Source organism: Phoca vitulina, unplaced genomic scaffold, assembly GCF_004348235.1.
Source record: "Phoca vitulina isolate PV1807 unplaced genomic scaffold, GSC_HSeal_1.0 scaffold46, whole genome shotgun sequence".
Lineage (NCBI taxonomy): Eukaryota > Metazoa > Chordata > Mammalia > Carnivora > Phocidae > Phoca > Phoca vitulina.
Genome location: NW_022589749.1, coordinates 11,616,814 through 11,638,145, shown reverse-complemented (window position 1 = coordinate 11,638,145; position 21,332 = coordinate 11,616,814). Strand labels below are relative to the sequence as shown.

General features: G+C 52.9%; 1 protein-coding gene across 3 annotated transcripts in view; it reads right to left on the bottom strand.

Annotated features, from left to right (window-relative positions):
• Window positions 1-21,332, bottom strand: part of AACS (acetoacetyl-CoA synthetase) — a 63,481-nt gene that overhangs the window by 11,244 nt on the left and 30,905 nt on the right. For 2 of the 3 annotated variants that reach the window (XM_032431342.1, XM_032431343.1), the window contains exons 9-13: window positions 12,028-12,108; window positions 8,687-8,811; window positions 4,281-4,345; window positions 4,013-4,135; window positions 802-915 (exon numbers count right to left, since the gene is read on the bottom strand). In XM_032431342.1, coding sequence (XP_032287233.1) covers window positions 802-915; window positions 4,013-4,135; window positions 4,281-4,345; window positions 8,687-8,811; window positions 12,028-12,108 — 508 coding nt within the window. The remainder of the gene's footprint in view (window positions 1-801; window positions 916-4,012; window positions 4,136-4,280; window positions 4,346-8,686; window positions 8,812-12,027; window positions 12,109-21,332) is intronic. The other variant, XM_032431344.1, reaches the window with a different exon arrangement.

The window sequence follows — 21,332 nt, the reverse complement described above, 5'->3', positions numbered from 1 at the left end:
GGCCGTTGGTTTCTCTCTGCCAGGAGCATCTCCCCCCGACCAGGCCACAGAATGTAGCAGTGATGGAGACCAAGAGAAATAGTTCAGGCGGTGGGGAAGAAAACAGATATATGGGGCCGAGAACTTTTGTGAGCACCAGGGAAAAGTCCTCTTCTGAAAGTAAGAACTGATTTTCAGAAAGGTCTCTGGCAACATTTTCGGTGAACTAGAAGGAGAGATCCTTCCTGTGCTATCCAGGCTTCCAGCCCCTAACCTGGTGGAACCACCAGGGCTGACGTCTCTCCCTCTTCCTCACACAAACTCCCCATTCACTCTGCCCGGTTAAAATAACAGTGGCTGCAGGGCAAATTTGTACAGTGCACACACCACACGCCAGGCCAGGCCCTGTTAGGTGCTGGAGACACCAACAGGCTTTGCTAATTTACCAATAGCCACTAAGAGGCTACAAAGCAAAAGCTCGCCCTGAGACTGTCAGAGGGGCCAACCTCCGGCTCCCCCACTGGGTCCGGGTCAAGGTGTCAGACCAGCAGGGCGGCGGGGCTGCCTGAGCAGTGTCTCTGGGGTTTGGATGCCGGGAGAACAACGGCCCCCCTGCAGTTCCTGAACACAGCTCTCCACTGTGCTCCCGCCCGACACTGACTGCTGAGGCGGGCAGGCCCAAGGGGGCCGGGGACGGGAGCCCGGTGGGTGGCTAGGAGTGAGCTGGGCCGTCTCTCTCTCGGGGCAGTTACACATCCGAGTGCTTCCGAGCTACCAGTCACGCCCAGAAACAGAAAGAAAGACGGTTAGTGAAGCCATCACCTTCCTCGTTCCAGGCTTCCACGGCCATGCCCAGGTTCCGGGCCTGGATCTCCCCTCTATACACAGGAATAGAAAAATTCTGGCCCAGGAAGCAGGAGATGATGTCCGTGCCGCCTGCAAACAGAGGAACAGGAGATCCAAACTTCAGAAGACAGACAGACAGCCTGGGTCTTTACTGTGAACACCAACGGAGGAAGACCCCAAAACACAGGTATCACTGCTCTTTCTCCAGGTAAAGACTGAGAAATCCACGGATGGTTAGCGCTTCTTTTCAGGGAGAAATGGGGAAGGTGATTTAGGAATTGCAGCAAACCGCCCATGTCTGGGTGATTTATTTTTTGACCGAGTCTTCCTGCTGGATGAGAGACAAAATAAATGACCTCTCGTGGTCACAATGAAATTCGAGACTCGGGCTCAGAGAAAATGGAAGCTTCACCCATGAGCTCTGCCCCACAGGAACTGCCTGGGCAGACGGGTCACACAGAGGCCCTCTGCTGCGGCCAGACGAGCCGCACCCCTGGGGTCCGTGCACGCTGGGTCTCAGGTAGGAAGCACGCCAATGCCGGGAAGGAGCTCGAAAGGGAATCAGATCCGGAGAGGCACCGAGAGGAACGGCAGGAGCCCCCAAAGCTAGACCCACTGCTGCCGACGACTGTCCCCTCGCTCGGGCACTCGGGGCGGGAAGGGACCCTGAGGGGGACGTGAGCGGGAGGCGCACACAGAGCCGGCTTCCTGACCCCAGCAACTCCTCTGCGTACGTGTGCGTGTGTGTGCGTGTGCATGTGTGTGCGTGTGCATGTGTGTGTACGTGTGTGTGTGTGTGCCGGGGAATACGGCCCCGTAACTGAAGCAGCGGTCCCTCCTTCACCATGCCCAGCGCACACGACCCAGGGCGGAGGGTGCTCGAGAGCCACGTAAGACGTCTGGATGCTTCCAGCAACCAGCAGGCTTTCATCCTGGCCTCGACTCTAAGCTGATTGTACTTCTTCCCTCGGACAGAGGCTGGAAGTGCGATGTCCCCTCTGCCTTCTCCTGACACCTCGGGTCATGGCAGGTGTGCCCCATGAAAATGAGAACCACGCTCATCTCAGTGGCCAGCAAGGACTGACCAGCGCTCCAGGCCCCGGGGAGGTGTGAGCGCTGCCCCCCGAGGCTTAGGATGCTCTCCGGAAGACGGTGGGACGCGCACAGCACCAGCCCAGGGCTGAGGGTCCGACAGCACCGGATCAGCCAGCAGTACCACTCAGACTACTTCCCGAAGCTTCTGCAAACCGGCATTCTGGACAGGTAATGCGTCTGGCTCTCGCTTGAGACAAGACCCAGAACTCTGGGAGGGTGAGGAGTGGATGTGAGCCTCCCTGCCACCTGGCCGGAGACCCTCTCCACAGACAACTTCTCATGCACACAGAGCACCTCATCCACCCTATTCCTGCTTTTCCCCCTGGAGTATCTTGAAGTGTTTTGTGTCAGGACAGGAGAGCTATCATGTTTCCAGGATCCACAGCATTCCACAGAGTGATACACAGGCAGCAAACATTGATAGATGTCACCTGTCATGAGGCCCATGACCCTGCTAAATAAATGGCCAGAGCCCCGGCATGACCACCCACACAGCGGGCAGCGTTCATATGGAAAGGCCCCTGGAGGCCACATGGTACAATCCATCCCTTTTAAGGCAGGCAAACTGAGGCTCAGAAGGAAAGGGGATGTCCCAAGGCCACTCTCAGATGCTGGCGGGACCCCAGCCCTCCCTGCCCGCCAAAACAGCTCGAGATCCCCAGCCTCGGGCCACGGGTCCAGCTGGAAGGTGGAGGGCTGGCAGGGCAGCCTTGGGCTTCAAGCACATCACAAGGCATCTTTTAAAGACGTGTTTTCAGAAAAATAAAGTCATCTAAAGATTGTGATGAGCTACGACAGAATTAACTCCAAGTCACGCTGTTAAGGGGGAAACATGGAACAGCGTGAACCCTAAGTTAAACGGGTCTCACCCCATCGACACACGCTCCCCCACCTACGTACAGACGCCTCCGGCAGGAAACAACCACAGGCTTCCTTGGGGAAGGAGGACGGGCCGGGCGGTGGGGTGGACACCACTCTATTTCCTTTTTGGATTCTGAATACTTTGCAACATGCACAAATTGTCTTCATACAACTTCATGTTGGGGAAAAAAGTGAAGAGAAAAAACGTCACTTGAAATCCCAACACCCATATACACACACACGTGTGTATACCCCCCCCCACATATTCCTTTTCTCGATCTACAAAAATGACCACACTTGTAGTCTGCAATCTGCTTCTCTCACTCAACGTATCACAACTCTCTTTCAGTACCAATAAATATGTTTCCATCTAAATAAGAATTTTCATCGTATCCCTCCTAACAGCTGCAAAAATTAAGGATGCACCATAAATTAGTCAATGAATCCCCTTCTACCAGGCATATAGGTAATTTCCAGCTTTTAACGAACTTAAACAATTTTGCAACAATTGTTCTCATCCCTGGCCAATCCTTATTATTTACAGATTCTGTATTTGCAAATTCTCCTACTCACTAAAATGTATGACCTCAGGATCAACACTCGGGGTGCTTTCAAGGTCATCTAAGAACATGAGCCGAGTGGTGGAAATCTCGAGATGCCCCCCACGCACGTCCCCAGCTGCGGGGCAACAAGGCAGTGCCGTGCTCTGGTTTCAGCTCTCGCTGAGAGAAGACCGGGGGACAGCGAGGGGAGGGGCAGGGGGCGCAAGAAGCTCTGGCCCGGGGGCCGGCTGCACTGCACCCTGTAGGGGGGCTGCTCCCGCAAGTCAGTTAACACTTCTGAACCTTGTTTTCTCTTCTGTAAGGTGAAGAGAACAGAATCTACCAGAAAAGGTTGTTTTCAGAATATAAGATTATAATATAAGGTTGTTTCCAGAATATAAGATGAGATACGTGTGTGTGTGTGTGTGTGTGTGTGTGTGTGTGTGTGTGTGTACCTCCCCCAGGAGCGATGGTTCAGCGGTCACTAACTCAGCGACTTTCTAGAACTTAACTATCATGAACGAGAAGAGCCAACCGTGCAGAGATGTGCGTCCTGATGTTTACCTGGGACGAATTCAAGACAGTGGACCTGGCGGGTCAGAGGCTGTGCACACTAGCGGGGGCCAGCCTGGTCGTGCCCCACTGCCCCTGCTTCCTCCCGAACCCCCTCTCCACGGTGCAAGCCCTACCTGAGATGGAGCCCAGGAGGACACTGCTCTTGATGCACCTGTAGACGTAGTCATAGCTTTGGGCTTTCAGAGGGGAGCCGGTGGACAGGATCGTATGAAGTGTCTGGAGACTGTGGGTTTCCACTAGGGCGAAGAATCACAGAAAGATTAAAACTAAATCCGACACCTCTGTTCTGGCTTGCGTGCAGGACACAGGTAAGAGAGCGGCTCTGGATTCCTTGGCTGGCAAGACGGGGCGTAGGCCAAGCGTCCTGAGGGGCGTACTGACCTGGCTTCATGTTTTTCTCTTCAAGGACGGCCAGCCACTTGGCACCCGTTCCAAGGATGGTGATGCTAAGGGCACAGGAGGGAAAGAAAACAGAAACTCTCAAGGCTCCTGCACATTCCACGCTCCAGAGCTTTCTAAAATTAGTGACTCGTTTCTGGCAAGCTTGCAAAATCCGAGACACATCATTTTTCTGGGCTGAATTAATACCCAGTGTTCAGCAAACACCTGTGTTGACTGCGGGGTTCAGCAGGGACAGGTCTGCACCCTGACTCCAACACGCACGGAGCCCTGGCCCCCTGAACACGTGGCTCCGTGTGAGAGACAATGACTCGCACATCAGCCCACAATCTTCCCAACTGTAGGGTATTTGCCCTTTTGGGACCAAAGGAGGCCAGAAAACCGAGACCCCTCAAGTTCCAGCCTCACGCGAGCCCCTTCCACTGAGGTGGAGAGGGCGGCAGGACCCTCTGTGGGAGCAGGGCCCATCCTGGGCATTCAGGATCCACCCCCATTCTTAAATGACTTACAAAATCACAGCTCTTCTCATTTCAAACGTTTAGAGTCTACGGTCTTTTCCCCCACGTCCGCACTCGGAGAACGACACCATGCAGAGCATAAATCACTGTATTTCTGGGGGAGAGCGCGATTTATCGTTCCATTTACCTCCCAGCTGTTCTTGCAGCCAGGCAGCCCTTGACCTGCCCTTGATCTTCCTAACTAAATAATGCCTTCTCTTTCGGGCCCAAAGGAGGCTGCAAAATCCAGGTCCCTCTGCATCCCTCCGGGCAGCAAAAACCTCATCCCCTCGCCCCTGGGTGGCGTCTCCCTCTAGGGAGAGAGCCACGTGCTGTCTGACGCTGGGGCGGCTGGGCGGGCAGGGCCCCTCGAGGCTGCTATCCTTTGTCCCTCCCGGCCCCCCCTCTTCGCTTCACGACCACCACCCTGCCACCAGTAAGCTGCCCACTGAGACCTCGCACCTCCCACGTCCCCCGTGTTTACTGCATTAACTCAGCCAGTCTGGTTCAGAAATTCAAGGTCACCTCCAAGGACTAAGGTGTCACCCTTTCAGGAATAGCTACATTTTCACAGAAGATAAGGCATGCTTTCAGCCTCTGGTGGTGGAGCAGTGACCGCCCCCAGCCACCAGCACCAAGATCTCCAACCACCAACCACACCAAGACAACATTCCTTATTCTGCGCATCCCCAAAATCAATGGCTCTCTGTGGTTCTTTCCATATCCCTGTGAACCCTGACCTTGGCAATGCAGAGACCCGGAGCAGGTGCTGGGCCGGGGTCACAGGCCTGCTTGTCTGAAGAACGGGAAGGTCTTCCCATCCATCTCCAGGGCTTGCAGGAGATGCGTAAAAACACACTCAGCTCACGAAGCATGGGAGCTTTGTGTGGGTGCTCAGCACTGCATATTGTTTGGGAGTACTGCTGGGTCACTGCACAAAGCATGAGGCAGCTTCCCGGCTGGACAGGTGTCGGCCCCAGTGCCCTAAGGGCAGCTCACAGACAGCGCTTCCAAGGCCACCCACCCTGTGCCTGGGGAACTCCATCCGCCAAAGACCCATCAGTTTCCCTGCGTCTGCCCTTGCCCCGCCACCCCCCGATTCATTCTCCACTCAGGAGCAACACTTAGCCTTTAAAAACACCGGGTTGTGTTGCTTCAAACGTTCCAGTGGTGTCGTGTTTCATGCAGAAAAGCACCCACCATCCACACCAGCCTGAGAGTCCCGGAGGGACCAGCCTCCTGCCCCCATCCCCCAGCCGGCCCCACATCTACCCTTCACATTCATAGCACAGGGTCTCCCCACGCACACCTATCCCAGTCCCACCTTAGGGCCAGGCACTCTGCCTGGAACATTTTTCGTGTCCCCTCCCCAGGCCTGAGGTTCAGACCCCAGCAGCCTTGCCTCCGGGGAGCGTCCCTGACCTCAGGGCACCAACAGCACTTTTTCTCTCTCCTTCCCCCATTTGGGTGCAGCCCCACGAGGACAGGGACCCACTTGCCTCCACCACTGCTGTGCACACCCCAGGGCCCAGCAGGGCACCTGGTGCAAACACCCAGAGATGTGCAGGATGCGGACATGACCCTGCAGACGGCTGTCCAGCAAGTCCACTCTGCCAGATGAGTCCGTCAGGCCCCACCATGCGCCACCTAGGCCTCTGCTACCCAGAGACAGGCGACACGTGGGAACTCGGGTGGCTTGGATGCTGGCCCAGGTACACACAAAGCCTGGACAAAAGACCCCAGAGTTCTGGCCCCAACTCTAACCCAAATATTCCTCGAACCAGACTCCCAGAGCCCAGAAATACACCCCAAATGACAAAGAAAATTCATCTTTTAGAAGAACCTTGTTTGTGTCTACAAAATAAATGCTCTGTTATCAGACATGTTAGTAAGTCTCTGAGCCGACACGTTATTCGGCAAAGATTTCCTTCCTACATTAGTCAATGTTATTTAAAAACCCAGAGACCCTGAAACGGCCTGCAAGGACCCTGCTGTCGGCCGGCTTGGGAGAGCCGCTCCTCTCGCCACACACAGGTAAGATTTTATGTGACCAGTTTTCATTTTCAGCAGGCGGGCACAGGTAAAGGTCAGATGAAGGTCTCCCGCCACACCTGACCTGCACCCCCTCCCTCAATGGCCGTTGGCAGTCGGAGCAGGTGTTTGAGGCCCGCAGTCCTCCCAAGCACCCCTCCCCCAGCTCCTGCCTGGCCGCAGAGCTGCGCCGGCCTCCATGACCCGGGCAGGGAAGCTCGCGGCCAGTCCAGAGGGGCCCCGTGGAGGGCCAAGGCCATGTCTCCAGCAGCGTCCAGGGCTGACGGAAGGCAGATGCTCAGGACGTGCCTACCACGTCGGCCCAGACCACATACCCGTGGATGCTCAGACATGCGCACACACACACTCGTTCACACACATCCATGCACTCACCCCCACGTGCACGCACAACCACACAGGCACTCCCTGTTGCTCACATACATTCACACACACACCTCCATGTACTCACTCAAACCTGTGCACACACACACTCATCCACACACGCAGACATACTCTTGCCCACGCAAGCACACACTTGTGCACACAGGCAGACACATACACGAGTGCACGTACACACTCACACTCACTCACACACACACAGCTGGCTTTTCCTGGGGCCCTTAATCCTTCAAATTCGTTAGCACTGAGCCCCAATAATGCGTATTTTCTGTCTTCCTGTTACACATACACACACACACACACACACACACCAAAAAGTGTCCGCACCTGGAGCCTAGCTCACAGGTATTAAGGGTAAAGCTCTTAAAGTCATCTCCGTTCCCAGGGATTCAATTAACCTTTCACTGGAAACAGTCTCATTAGAAAATAACCTTCCTCGCCAATATTGTGAGCCAAATGTCAGGATTTAAATATTACCCAGGCCAGGCAAAGTTATATTTGAAATATTAATGGCCAAGGATTTAAAAACATTAGTGGTTCCTCTGCTTCCCCACCATGAACAGACTCAAACTTAGAGTAATGAGCACGTGTCAGAGGCCCCCGGAGCTCTGCTGCTTCTATATTCTCACCCCCGGAACCGCGATCATTAGGCCGACAGTGAGCATGGGCTGCAAGGGGGAGGACGCTTCCACCGGTTATGATTAATTCATCAGCAAAGAAAGCACTCACAGAATGGTCTCCTGACACTTTCCACCAGTGACCATGAGGAGGGGAACTGGGAGAGGGAGGGCCCAGCATCCTTCCCCACGCTCGGCCTCTGCTCCTCGGGATCCCAGCTCGTCCCGCCCAAGAAGCGAGCCATTAGCGGGACGGCATGGAGGCAGACACCCCCATGCAGCATCTACAGGAGCATTTTGGAGCAACCTTGTGATGGTCCAAGGAGACTCCAGGGACAGCTGACAAAAGCAGGACTGTCCTCTCACCATGAGGCTCAGAAGGCTGGCGGTGGGACGCCCAGACCCTGTGAATGCCCCAGTGCTGGGCTCTGCGCCTGCCCTCCACGGACGTATCCACACCGTCCCCCAGGCAGCCTGTTTTACACCCCAGCCCACCCTGGAGCTGCAGGAGCCCTGCGTGAGACAGACCCTCGCTGGCCCTGTCTCCCTTTCTCCTGGGCTTTTCCAGCAGTTCTAAGGCTCCAGAGTTAGAGACACAAGATCCCATTCCCTCTCCTGATACCCTGATGTTCCAGACTCACTCCTGACCCCTGGGGGTGACCCCCTTCTCCTTGGTCAGTCCCTGTCAGGACTGCCTGCCCCTTCCCACCCTCCTCGGCAACTTCAACCTCCCTCGCCCTCCCTCGCCTTCTGAGGGGGCCAAGCGCTCCCAAGAAGACTCCAGTGCTAGTGCAGTCGACAGCAGGGCGGCTCTGTGGCTGAGCACAGTGTCTCGGGCACCTACCCTATCCTGTCAATCAGGTCCCAGAGCACGCTGGGCGTGGGCACCAGGGGGGAGCCGTCGTACAAGACCACGGCCGCCCCCGTGGCAAGAGCGGACACCATCCAGTTCCACATCATCCAGCCGACCTGGAACAGACAGAAGGAACACAGTGTCAACAGAACGCTGGGCCAGCTGCCCCTGCCTCTGTCACTCAGCTTCTCATGTCCCTAGAAAACCTCCTGAAACTGAGCCAACAGCTGGCAAGAACTGCCCATCTCCGATGCACGACGCTTCACCCCAGCAACTCCAGGCCAAGAGTTTCCCGTACAGATCCATGCACACGTGCACGCTAAGATGGGCCAAAGGAGGTTTACTGCAGCCTTGCTGGGAGATGGAAAGCAAGGAGACGTCCACCAACACAGAAGTGGTCCCACACACGCACATCTACTGTGGAACACCGCACACGAATCCGTGAAGCCGCATCAGACATTTGGAACAGCACGTGGCAAGCCTTCAGGAGTCAGCCCACCGCCGCCGTTCACGAGAACGAGGCCTGCGTGGACGTGGACCAGTCTCTGAGCTTACGTGTAAAACAAGCCAGCAGATGGGGTGCAGCATAACCCTGTCCCCACGCAGGAAAGCGTGGCTGTGCACAAACCCAGAGACCCGGGCAGGCGTCCACATGTGCCACGGGAACACGCACATGCGTGTGTGAGCACGACCAACGCGGCCGCCCCCGGCCCAGGAGGACCCTGATGTCTCAGCATGTGAATGTTTTTCGTATGCAAAGAAGGCCTTTTTTGTTGTTAAGAAAAATTTTAAGGCAAAAAGGTGCTCACAAACCCACTGGCAACGGTGTTCCCATCCATGCAGGGGCAACTGTGGGCGGTTCCAGAGCTAAACCAACACAGCAAGGGAACCAAGGAGCCAGGGAGCCGGAGGAAAGCTCCAGCAGGCAGCAGGAATGTCCTCCCGGGAGGCACGGAGGGCCAGGAGGATGCCCCGCCCGTGCCCTTGTGCAGGTCCCACAGGGGGGCCAGGCACCACACGAGGCACCCCAAGCGGCCCACCAGTACAGCCTGGCTAAGAACCCCCAGACGAGGGCGCGTAAGAGACAACCAGCACAGAGCCTCAGCAAGCAGTCACCGACGGCCTGGGTGACGGGCTCAAGAACCCAGCGGGCCCCTGAAAAGCTACCTGTCCTTCCCCTCAGCGACACCAGTGCTGGGGTCACCCAAAAATCTCAAGTTAGTTGAGCTGCCTTTTCACCAGGTTTTAATATCCCTAGGTGAGTTTCTTTCACTAAGGAATTATTCTTAACAAAAGAAACCAGCGCTGGGCAGCCCAAGCAGCACAGTGACCTGGACGACTCACTGTCCGAGAAAGCTTTTAAAGTCCATCAGTTAGGGACACGGCGCAGGCCTGGCTCGGGCCGCGGGGACCCCTGCAGCTGCTGTCACCCAAGGCTGGGGGCGCCAGCATGCTCCACAGAAAAAGCCACCTGCCCATCCCTCCCGAGCAGGATGCTTCAGGAAAAATGAAATGCCTTTGGGAAAACCGCTCCAGATCTGAGTTCTTCTCATTATGTTCTTGCCCTCGATGTAAAACCCTGGCATCTTAAACCGTGAGTCCCAGGGAGGCAGCTGAGTTGAACATCGTTGCACCTGCCAGGGTCTCCCTGCAACTCAAAAGACGCTCCATCACACTGCTGGGCTTTCTGCGTGAAAAGGGCCCAGAGCCTGGCGGTGCCCAGCACCACTGGCCTGTGTGGGGGGAGGGGGGAGGAGGGTCGGGGATAAATCCCTGCAGCTGAGGGGAACCCCAATCACTGGGCCCAAGCCCTTGATCTTCAGCTGGACATGCCGAGTGACGAGGCAGCCTGCGCGTGGCCACACATTCGGAGTGCTCCCTGAGTGAGTGCGTGGAATCCCGGGCTCTGTCCCCAGGGACACAGCCAGGGCCCTGGCCATCAACCTCACGGGCTGGGAACACATTCGGTTTCCTTAAAAACTCAGCACAGAATTGTCATCCAGAAAACGGAGCTAAATCACTCTGAAACCTTTTGATATTTGCAGTTGGAAAAAGTCAACTTCAAGTTTTCCTCTTTTGGAATAAAACACTACTTCCTTTAACTCGTCCTAAGTGTTCATCTCACAGAGTTCAACAAGGACAGGAATGTCTCCAACTGCTTGAAGCCAGGCTCTGGTTTAATGATGCATATCCCACACTAAGCCAGGAGAATGTGCTGGAGACAGGGTCCCATCCGTCCCACGTCCCAGTGGCGTCTGACCCGGAGGACATTGTATTCCACGGTGCTATCTGCCTTCCCTGGGCCCCCGTCCTTGCTCAGCAAATGCGGCAGCCTGTCCAGAATTCTAGTGAAACAGCCCAGTGACAAGCGAGGTGGCCAGGCAGACCAGCTGGGTACCCAGGCTCGGCCACAAGGTGCACCGGCGAGGATTCGGGCCAGAACAGAACTCCTTCTGTGAGTGGGGCCCCGGGTGGCTCAGCTGGTTTAGTACCCGACTCTTGATTTCAGCTCAGGTCATGATCTCAGGGTTGCAGGATCGAGCCCCACATAGGGCTCTGTCCCTCTCCCTCTGACCCTGCCCCTGTTCACATGCTCTTGCGTGCACTCTCTCTCTAAAAGAAATAAACTAAGTCTTTAAAAAAACAACCACCACAACTCCTTCTGTGAGGGCAGCGCCAGCCAGCGCACGCGTGGGCTTGGCGTGGGGGCAGCCGGAGCCGCAGGCCCATGCCCACGGCAGGGACACAGGGCCCCCGGGGCTGGTCCTGCAATGGGGAGCAGCTCCGGTCCCCAGCAGTCTCAGGCCCAACCCGCCTCCACACCTGGACCCCTGCTGTCACAGTACTTGGGAGAACCACCTGCATACATTTCCTGTTTCCACCCCAACAAACTGCCACAAACTGAGCGGCCTAAAACACCACAAATGCATTATGTGGGAGTTCTGGAGGCCAGAAGTCCAAAGTAAAGGTGTCGGCAGGACTGTGCGCCTTCGGGAAGCTCTCGGGAGGAATCTCTTCCCTTGCCTTTTCCAGCTTCAAGAAGCCACTCCCGCCCTCTGGCTCGTGACCCCACCTCACTCTGAACTCTGCTTCCCTCGCCCCGTCTCCTCTCTGACGCTGGCCCTCCCGCCGCCCTCGTACCAGGACCTGTGTGCTCCCGTTGGGCCCACCCGGCTCACGCAAGAGAATGCCCCCGTCACAAAACCCGTGACCAATCACACTGGCCCTGAAGGGACCAAAGCGAGTGACGGGAGGGGCGCAGCGGACCGGAGGGCACCCGCCCCGATACACAGCCCGGTTCCTGGTTCCTGGCGCCCTCGGAGCCCGCCTACCGTGGTGTAATACAGCAGGATGTCTCCGCTGCCCATGTTGCCGTGAAGAACGTGCTCCTTCAGGTGCTGGATGAGGGTGCCCTGGGGAGAGGCGGGACAGCAGTGTCACACCCGGCCCAGACGCAAAGCCCCGGGGGAGAAGCCGGCCTCCCTTCCCTTTCCCGGAGGAAGCAGACTTCTGAGCGCGCTCGCTTGGATGAGCGGGACTCCCGCGGCACCCTGCGACCTGACCCGAGAGTCACCGAGCAGCCTGCGAGCTCAGCTGCCTCAGATCAGGAGCACCGTGGGACCCCAGCCCCAGGCACAGAGGAGTGGGGAGGCAAAGTCACGGCCAGGGGCAGAGGGACCGGAGCACGGCACGACAGCACGTGCCTGCAGCACGCGGACCTGGAAGCACGGTGACAGGGCAGCACTGGGGGGACACGGCCGCCACGCCTCCGCAGCGCACTTTGAGCCTCGCACCACGACACCGTGCCTTCAGCCCAAACACCCAGTCAGACCCCAGCCCCCACGCACCGTCTACTCTTTCTTGACCTCAACATTTAACGGGAAGTGTACGCGCATGGCCCGATGATCCGGAGCGGACAGCACGACAAGCCCCCCCCGTCCCCCTTCTCCAGCAGCCGAGCATCAGGTCCTGCGTGTTTCCAGGTATGCTCCTGGCCTATCAACGTGTATTCATTTATGCTGACTTTTTTATCTGCACACATTGCCCTGCACTTTGCTCTTTCCACGTAACATACCTTGGAGCTCTTTATCCATGCCCCGAGAGCTCCCTCGTGTTTTATTTTCAGCTCTGTAATACCCCACCACCCACACCCCTCCTGCCGAACTTGTCCTGTCTGTCTGCGGCTCACAGGGCAGAGGGGGAGCACCCTACCTCCGAGCACCATGCGGAGGGCAGAGCAAGGGGCCCTGCGCCAGCCACTTAGTGTCCCTCGGTCTCGGTGCTCCCATCTGTGCATGGATCTCATACACGATCCCGAGGCTACACGGGGCACTGCCCTTCGGGGGCCCCTGCAGAGGCCAGCCACCATACTTCAGTCTGCTCCACAGATGGGAGCACCTGGCTGGTGGCAACGGGCCCCCGTTGTTTCAGGACTATCGGGTCTGAAGCGAGGACCCACACGTATCACAAGCAGCCTTTACAACCGATCCTCTTCGTACCCAAGAGAAAGAAAAACAAACCCGCAGGCAGAGAGGATCCTCTCGAAGCTCAGTGGAAACAACCCTACCCAACAAGTCTCCTACTCCAGAGCACATCCAGAACCAAGGCCGTCGCCAGACCCACAAGGAGCAGCAGGGACCAGGGCCGCTCGGGGGCTGGGCAGACCCCAGCACAGAAGCTTCGGGGTGGGGGGCAGGACCTTTCTGAGGGTCCCCAAGACCACCTGCAGACTCCAGGTCTCTGGTGGCTTTATGGAGCGTGCATCATGGGGGTCGGGAACAGCCCCCCACCGAGGGGGTCGCAAGCTTCGGTGCAAAGTTGCAAGACCCAGCACTCTCCCTCGGAACCGGGCGGGGGTGGGGGAACCCGCTTGGGGCCAACAATCGCTTCAGGAACTCTTTCAGTGAGCATGAAACGTTCACATGCCAAATCCACTGCCAGGGCCAGGGGCTCCCTAACAACAGGAGCCCACGGCAAATCCCCCTCCCGTGTTCTTACTTAAAAGCGTCATTTAGTTTAGACCTGTTTCTTCATCAGTGCTGTCTGCTTTGAGCCGGGCCTATTCATAACCCTACATCTGTTCGCTGGTGCCTTCTCCCCCTCCTCGCAGGCGGCACAAAACAAGCCAGGCTTTGCTTCTCTCCCAAGAATCTCTCTGAATGAACCTTAATTCACAGCAGTAGTTTTGTTCTTAATTTTTAAGTATTTATGGCTGAGTCTGAGGGGAAGGAAGTATGAGCAACACGACTTTGTGCATCTCAAGCAAAAAGAGGAATTTAATTTCATAGAAAGAAGAGGGAAGCTGCTTTCTGAGATCTCTTGTCAACTCGGAAAACACAAGCCTGCAAACCAGGAACAGCACCCCCAGTAAAGCAGGGGGATGGCCCTCCGATCCCTCGCTGTGGCCCTCCGTCCCACTGTCGCCAAGGTTCCTGTTGAGGGAACTCTTGAACAGAACAGACAAGATGCTTAGTCACTTCTCTGGAGATGCAAGAGCCCAGGGAAGACAGAATAAGTATGATTTTTCCTGACTTGTCCATACTCTAAATATACCAGGCATGATGATTTTATGAGCAAGCCACATTATATCTAATACATTTTTATGTTCCTCGCCTAAAAAAGTGACATTCACTATGCAAAAAGCACTAAAAATAAAAGTGCAGTTAGACATTTCAGTTTTTTCCTAAAATGTCTGTTGTTTTGCCACACATACCCCACCCCTGTCTACAAGGTTTCTAAAAACGCTCCTCTCTATAGCTCGTTAACGGGCCTGTGACCAGGCAGACTAGAGCTCCCTTCTCCAGGGAAAATGTGATTCCAGCAACCATAGCAAATGACGTCTTACACTCTCAACACACCTGACGTGATTTAATAAAACAGGACGGTTTGAACAAGGTCAACTCACTCCTACAAAAAGGCAACTCGGTTTGGCCAGTGTTACTTGCAGAAATAAAGCGTCCCCCTCCCTCCTGCCCTGTGGCTTCCTGAGAAGTCGCCCACAGACTCCTGGTGTATATAACCTGCAATCAGACCTTCAGCGAATCCAAATCCAGGTAATAATGGAGCCCCGCTAAGTCCTTTCCCCATTCTGATGGAAAGGCTCTGTGAAAAGCTGTATAAGGCTTTAAAATGATTCAAATGTAAATGTCCCCTTTTTATGGGAGGGATTCAGACAGCTTCTAGGCATAGGAAACATCTGTAAAAGCTAAATGAACTAGAATAAGAGAAATTCCGTATTTGATTTTCAAATGCCACCATCTTATGAAGCAATAGCTAGAAAGCCGTTTGGGAACAGGAGCTTTCTCCTCTCGGACAACCCCCTCCTTCTGAGCAGGGGGAGGAGAGAAGGCTAGGACAAGGTTTGACCAAGAGCCCGTGGGTTTTTCTCCTCCCTCCAGGCTAAGCCAACTGAGGGAGAAGTGGGAAAGCGGGTCTGGAGAGAGCTGCAGAGCCGGCCAGGCAAGAAGCCCAGGGCACCCGGAAGGAGCGCCACGGGCACGGGGACCGGCCCAGGAGTCGTCGGAGCGCCAGGCGGGGACTGCGCCCGAGTCAGAAGGCAGCTTTCCCATCAAGGCCAGGATGACATGAGGAGGCCAGGAGGGGTCACGGTCGTAGAAAAGTACCAAGTGCACCCAGGAATGGTGTCTCTGAGGAGTGACCTGGTTAGATGACAAGTACGAAGTAAACGGGTGTCGGCTGCCTCCTGACCAGACATACGGAGAAAAACCTGTCATTGCTTCCAGAAGGCGTCACCCGGATCTAAGCCGCATGACGCATCCAACGCGTCAGGGAGCCGTTCTGCAAGACCGGCAGCCACACTCCCAAAATGCCACTGTCGTCCCAGGGCGGGCAGGCCGAGGAGCTGCTCTGGAGCACGGACCCCCGGGGGGGTGGGGGGGGAAGCAGGCTGCTGCGTGGGAGGTCGTGGGGGGAGCGGAAGCACCCGGACGGGGGCCACATGTCATGTCACGGTATCACGTGGACGCCCATCTTCCCAAACTCGACGACTGTACGAGGGGTTTGTGAGGGAGCGTGCTTGTTCCCGGGAGACGTGCGCTGAAGTATTCGGGATGAAGGGCCGTACCCTGCAACCCACTCTCAGGGGGGTCAGCAAGAAGCAAAAGAATGTGTGTGTGTGTGTGTGTGTGTGTGTGTATGTCTGTGTGTCTGTGTGTGTGTGTCTGTCTGTGTATCTGTGCGTGTGTGTGTCTGTGCGTGTGCGTGTGTGTATGTCTGTGTGTGTGTGTCTGTGTGTGTCTGTGTGTCTGTCTGTGTATCTGTCTGTGCGTGTGTGTATCTGTGTGTATGCGTGTGTGTGTCTGTGTGCGTGTGTGTCTGTCTGTGTATCTGTCTGTGCGTGTGTGTGTCTGTGTGTGTGTGTGCGTGTGTCCACACGGGGACGGAGGCCACGCAGAAGAGGCTTCTCAGAGAGCTCGGGAACGGATGCTGAGAGCACCAAGGCTGCCGGAGCCCACCGGGCTGTCCCCGCAGCTTTCCCACAGGCTCGCAGGTGCTTCAAGCATAAAAGGTTAGCGCCACTAATCGACACGGATAAAATCTCACACTTAGTAGCGAAGCATTGTTTCAGGTGCTTCAGTAAAGCGGGTCTTGTGATGAGATACAGGGAAACAAGGAGTGCGTGGGCTGAACTGGGGGTCCCCGAAGTCGTATGCTGAGGCCGAGGCCCAGGGCCTCAGAATGTGGCTACGCTTAGTTTTTTTTTTTTTTTTTTTTAAAGATTTTATTTATTTATTTGAGAGAGAGAAAGCATGAGAGGGGGGAGGGTCAGAGGGAGAAGCAGACTCCCTGCCCAGCAGGGAGCCCGATGCGGGACTCGATCCTGGGACTCCAGGATCATGACCTGAGCTGAAGGCAGTCGCTTAACCAACTGAGCCACCCAGGCACCCAGAATGTGGCTACGTTTAAAGAGGTGATGAGAGGGGCGGAGCAAGATGGCGGAGGAGTAGGAGACCTGGATTTCGTCTCCTCTCAGGAATTCAGCTGGATAGGGATCAAACCATTCTGAACACCTACAAACTCAACAGGAGATCGAAGAAAAGGATAGCAACAACTCTCTGAACAGAAAAGCGACCACTTTCTGGAAGGTAGGACGTGCGGAGAAGTGAATCCGAGGCGTTATTCGGGAGGATAGGCGGCGGGGGAGGGGCCTCCGTCGGCTGCTTCTGGCAAGTGATAGAGCCGCGGAGCACAAAATCGGAACTTTTAGAGTCTGCTCCGCTGAGGGACGTCACTCTGGTGGCGAAGTGGGGGTGGAACCCTCGCGGGACAGTGTGGTCTCAGGACCCTCGGGGTCACAGAAAGACCGGGGGTGCCTGAGTGCGGCAGAGCTCCCAGGGATCGGAGCGGGGAAGCCGGCTGCAGAGACGGAGCCCAGGCGCGGGCTCTCAGCTCGGGGTTGCCATAGACCGTGATCCGCGGCACAGTCGGGCCACTGCTCCTCCAGCAGGGACCCAACAAGCGGCAGATCCGGGGAGACTCACCTTCCTCCCCCGGGAGGAGAGGTGCGGGAGCGCACCGCGGGGATCTGCTGGGTTTGGAGACTCCACCCGGGGTCGGGGGACAGATAGAAAGGCGCGGTCACAGGCCGGGTGAGCGCGGAGTGTGGCCGGAGACCGGGGAGACGGGAGTGACTGACGGCTTTTCTCTGGGGGCTCGATGGGGAGCGGGACCCCGAGTTCTCGGCTTCGCCGGGGCGGAGACTGGGAGGCCGCCATTTTCACTCTCCGCCTCCAAAGCTGTACGGAAAGCTTGCAGGGAACAAAAGCTCCTGAGAGCAAACCCGAGCAGATGACTTAGTCCGGACCCGGCAAGGGCGGGGCAGTTCCGCCTCCGGCAAAGACATTTGGGAACCACGGCAACAGGCCCCTCCCCCAGAAGGTCAGCGAGAACAGCCAGCCAAGACCAAGTTTACCGATCAGTGAGAACGGCAGAACTCCAGCGCTAGGGGAACACTGCACATAGAATTCATGGCTTTTTTACCATGATTCTTTAGTCTTTCAAAGTTAATTATTTTTTTTAACTGTCTTTTTTTCTTTTTTCCTTTTTTCTTTTTTTTTGAATTTTTCTTTTTCCCTTTTTCAACCAACATCTTATCAATCCCTTTTTTAAAAAAAACATTTTTATTTTTCATTTTTAAAGTCATATTCTATCCCTTCATAGTAGTTACCCGTATTTTTGGCATATATATATAAGTTGTTCTCTCTTTAAAATCTTGAGATAGTTTCTTCTAACAGATCAAAATATACTCTAAATCTCTAGTGTATGGTTTTTTTCTACTCCCCTGCCTGATCACATTCTCTCCCTTTTTTCTTTCTTTTTTTTTTTTAATCCTATTCTTTCTTTTTTCAAACAACTTATCAAATCCTTTTTAAAAATTTTTTATAATTTCCATCTTTACAGTCATATTCCATCCCTTCATCATATCAACCCTTATTTTTGTACATATATAAGTTTTTCTTTCTTTAAAATTTTGGGAGGGACTTTCTTTTAACAGACCAAAATACACCCAAAATCTAGTGTGTGGCACTAATCTATAATCCAGCCTGATCATATTTGATCACATTCTGTTTTTGTTTTGTTTTGTTTTGTCCTGCTTTTGTTTGTTTTTATCTTTATCTTTTTCTTTTTTCTTTTTTTCTTTCCTTTTCTTTTTTCTCTCTTTCCCTTTCTTTTCCCACTGCTTCAGGTCTTTTCTGATTTGTTTAGAGTATATTTTCTGGGGACGTTGTTACCCTGCTAGCATTTTGTTCTCTCATTAATCTATTCTCCTCTGCACAAAATGACAAGACAGAAAAAATCACCTCAACAAAAAGAACAAGAGGTAGTACCGACTGCCAGGGACCTACTCAATACGGACATTAGTACGATGTCAGATCTAGAGTTCAGAATCATCACTTTAAAGATACTAGCTGGGCTTGAAAAAAACATGGAAGTTATTAGAGAAACCCTTTCTGGAGAAGTAAAAGAACTAAAATCTAACCAAGTAGAAATCAAAAAGGCTATCAATGAGGTGCAATCAAATATGGGGGCGCTAACTGCTAGGATAAATGAGGCAGAAGAAAGAATCAGTGAGATAGAAGACCAAATGATGGAAAATAAAGAAGCTGAGAAAAAGAGAGAGAAACAACTACTGGATCACGAGGGCAGAATTCGAGAGATAAACGATACCATAAGACGAAACAACATTAGAATAATTGGGATCCCAGAAGAAGAAGAAAGAGAGAGAGGGGCAGAAGGTATAATGGAGCAAATTATAGCAGAGAACTTCCCTAATTTGGGGAAGGAAACAGGCATCAAAATCCAGGAAGCACAGAGAACCCCTCTCAAAATCAATAAAAATAGGTCAACACCCCGACATCTAATAGTAAAACTTACGAGTCTCAGAGACAAAGAGAAAATCCTGAAAGCAGCTCGGGAGAAGAGATATGTAACCTACAATGGTAGAAACATTAGATTGGCAACAGACTTATCCACAGAGACCTGGCAGGCCAGAAAGGACTGGCAGGACATATTCAGAGCACTAAATGAGAAAAATATGCAGCCAAGAATACTATATCCAGCTAGGCTGTCATTGAAAATTGAAGGAGAGATAAAAAGCTTCCAGGACAAACAAAAACTAAAGGAATTTGCAAACACGAAACCAGCCCTACAAGAAATATCGAAAGGGGTCCTCTAAGCAAAGAGAGAGCCTAAAAGCAACATAGACCAGAAAGGAACACAAACAATATACAGTAACAGTCACTTTACAGGCAATACAATGGCACTGAATTCCTATCTTTCAATAGTTACCCTGAATGTAAATGGGCTAAATGCCCCAATCAAAAGACACAGGCTATCAGATTGGATTAAAAAACAAGACCCATCGATATGCTGTCTGCAAGAGACTCATTTTAGACCCAAAGACACCCCCAGATTGAAAGTGAGGGGGTGGAAAACCATTTACCATGCTAATGGACACCAAAAGAAAGCTGGGGTGGCAATCCTTATATCAGACAAATTAGATTTTAAACCAAAGACTGTAATAAGAGATGAGGAAGGACACTATATCATACTTAAAGGGTCTATCCAACAAGAAGATCTAACAATTGTAAATATCTATGCCCCTAACATGGGAGCAGCCAATTATATAAGGCAATTAATAACAAAAGCAAAGAAACACATCGACAACAATACAATAATAGTGGGGGACTTTAACACCCCCCCTCACTGAAATGGACAGATCGTCTAAGCAAAAGATCAACAAGGAAATAAAGACTTTAAATGACACACTGGACCAAATGGACTTCACAGACATATTCAGAACATTCCATCCCAAAGCAACGGAATACACATTCTTCTCTAGTGCCCATGGAACATTCTCCAGAATAGATCACATCCTAGGTCATAAATCAGGTCTCAACCGGTACCAGAAGATTGGGATCATCCCCTGCCTATTTTCAGACCACAATGCTTTGAAACTAGAACTCAATCACAAGAGGAAAGTTGGAAAGAACTCAAATACATGGAGGCTAAAGAGCATCCTACTGAAGAATGAATGGGTCAACCAGGAAATTAAAGAAGAATTAAAAAAATTCATGGAAACCAATGAAAATGAAAACACAACTATTCAAAATCTTTGGGATACAGCAAAGGCAGTCCTAAGAGGAAAGTATATAGCAATACAAGCCTTTCTCAAGAAACAAGAAAGGTCTCAAGTACACAACCTAACCCTACACCTAAAGGAGCTGGAGAAAGAACAGCAAATAAAGCCTAAACCCAGCAGGAGAAGAGAAATAATAAAGATCAGAGCAGAAATCAATGAAATAGAAACCAAAAGAACAGTAGAACAGATCAACGAAACTAGGAGCTGGTTCTTTGAAAGAATTAACAAGATTGATAAGCCCCTGGCCAGACTTATCAAAAAGAAAAGAGAAATGACCCAAATCAACAAAATCATGAATGAAAGAGGAGAAATCACAACCAACACCAAAGAAATACAAACAATTATAAGAACATATTATGAGCAGCTCTATGCCAGCAAATTAGATAACCTGGAAGTAATGGATGCATTCCTAGAGATGTATCAACTACCAAAACTGAACCAGGAAGAAATAGAACACCTGAACAGACCTATAACCACTAAGGAAATAGAAGCAGTCATCAAAAATCTCCCAAAACACAAAAGCCCAGGGCCAGATGGCTTCCCAGGGGAATTCTACCAAACATTTCAAGAAGAATTAATACCTATCCTTCTGAAACTGTTCCAAAAAATAGAAATGGAAGGAAAACTTCCAAACTCATTTTATGAGGCCAGCATTACCTTGATCCCAAAACCAGACAAAGACCCCATCAAAAAGGAGAATTACAGACCAATATCCCTGATGAACATGGATGCAAAAATTCTCACCAAAATACTAGCCAATAGGATCCAACAGTACATTAAAAGGATTATTCACCACGACCAAGTGGGATTTATCCCTGGGCTGCAAGGTTGGTTCAACATCCGCAAATCAATCAACGTGATACAATACATTAACAAAAGAAAGAACAAGAATCATATGATCCTCTCAATAGATGCAGAAAAAGCATTTGACAAAGTACAGCATCCTTTCTTGATCAAAACTCTTCAGAGTATAGG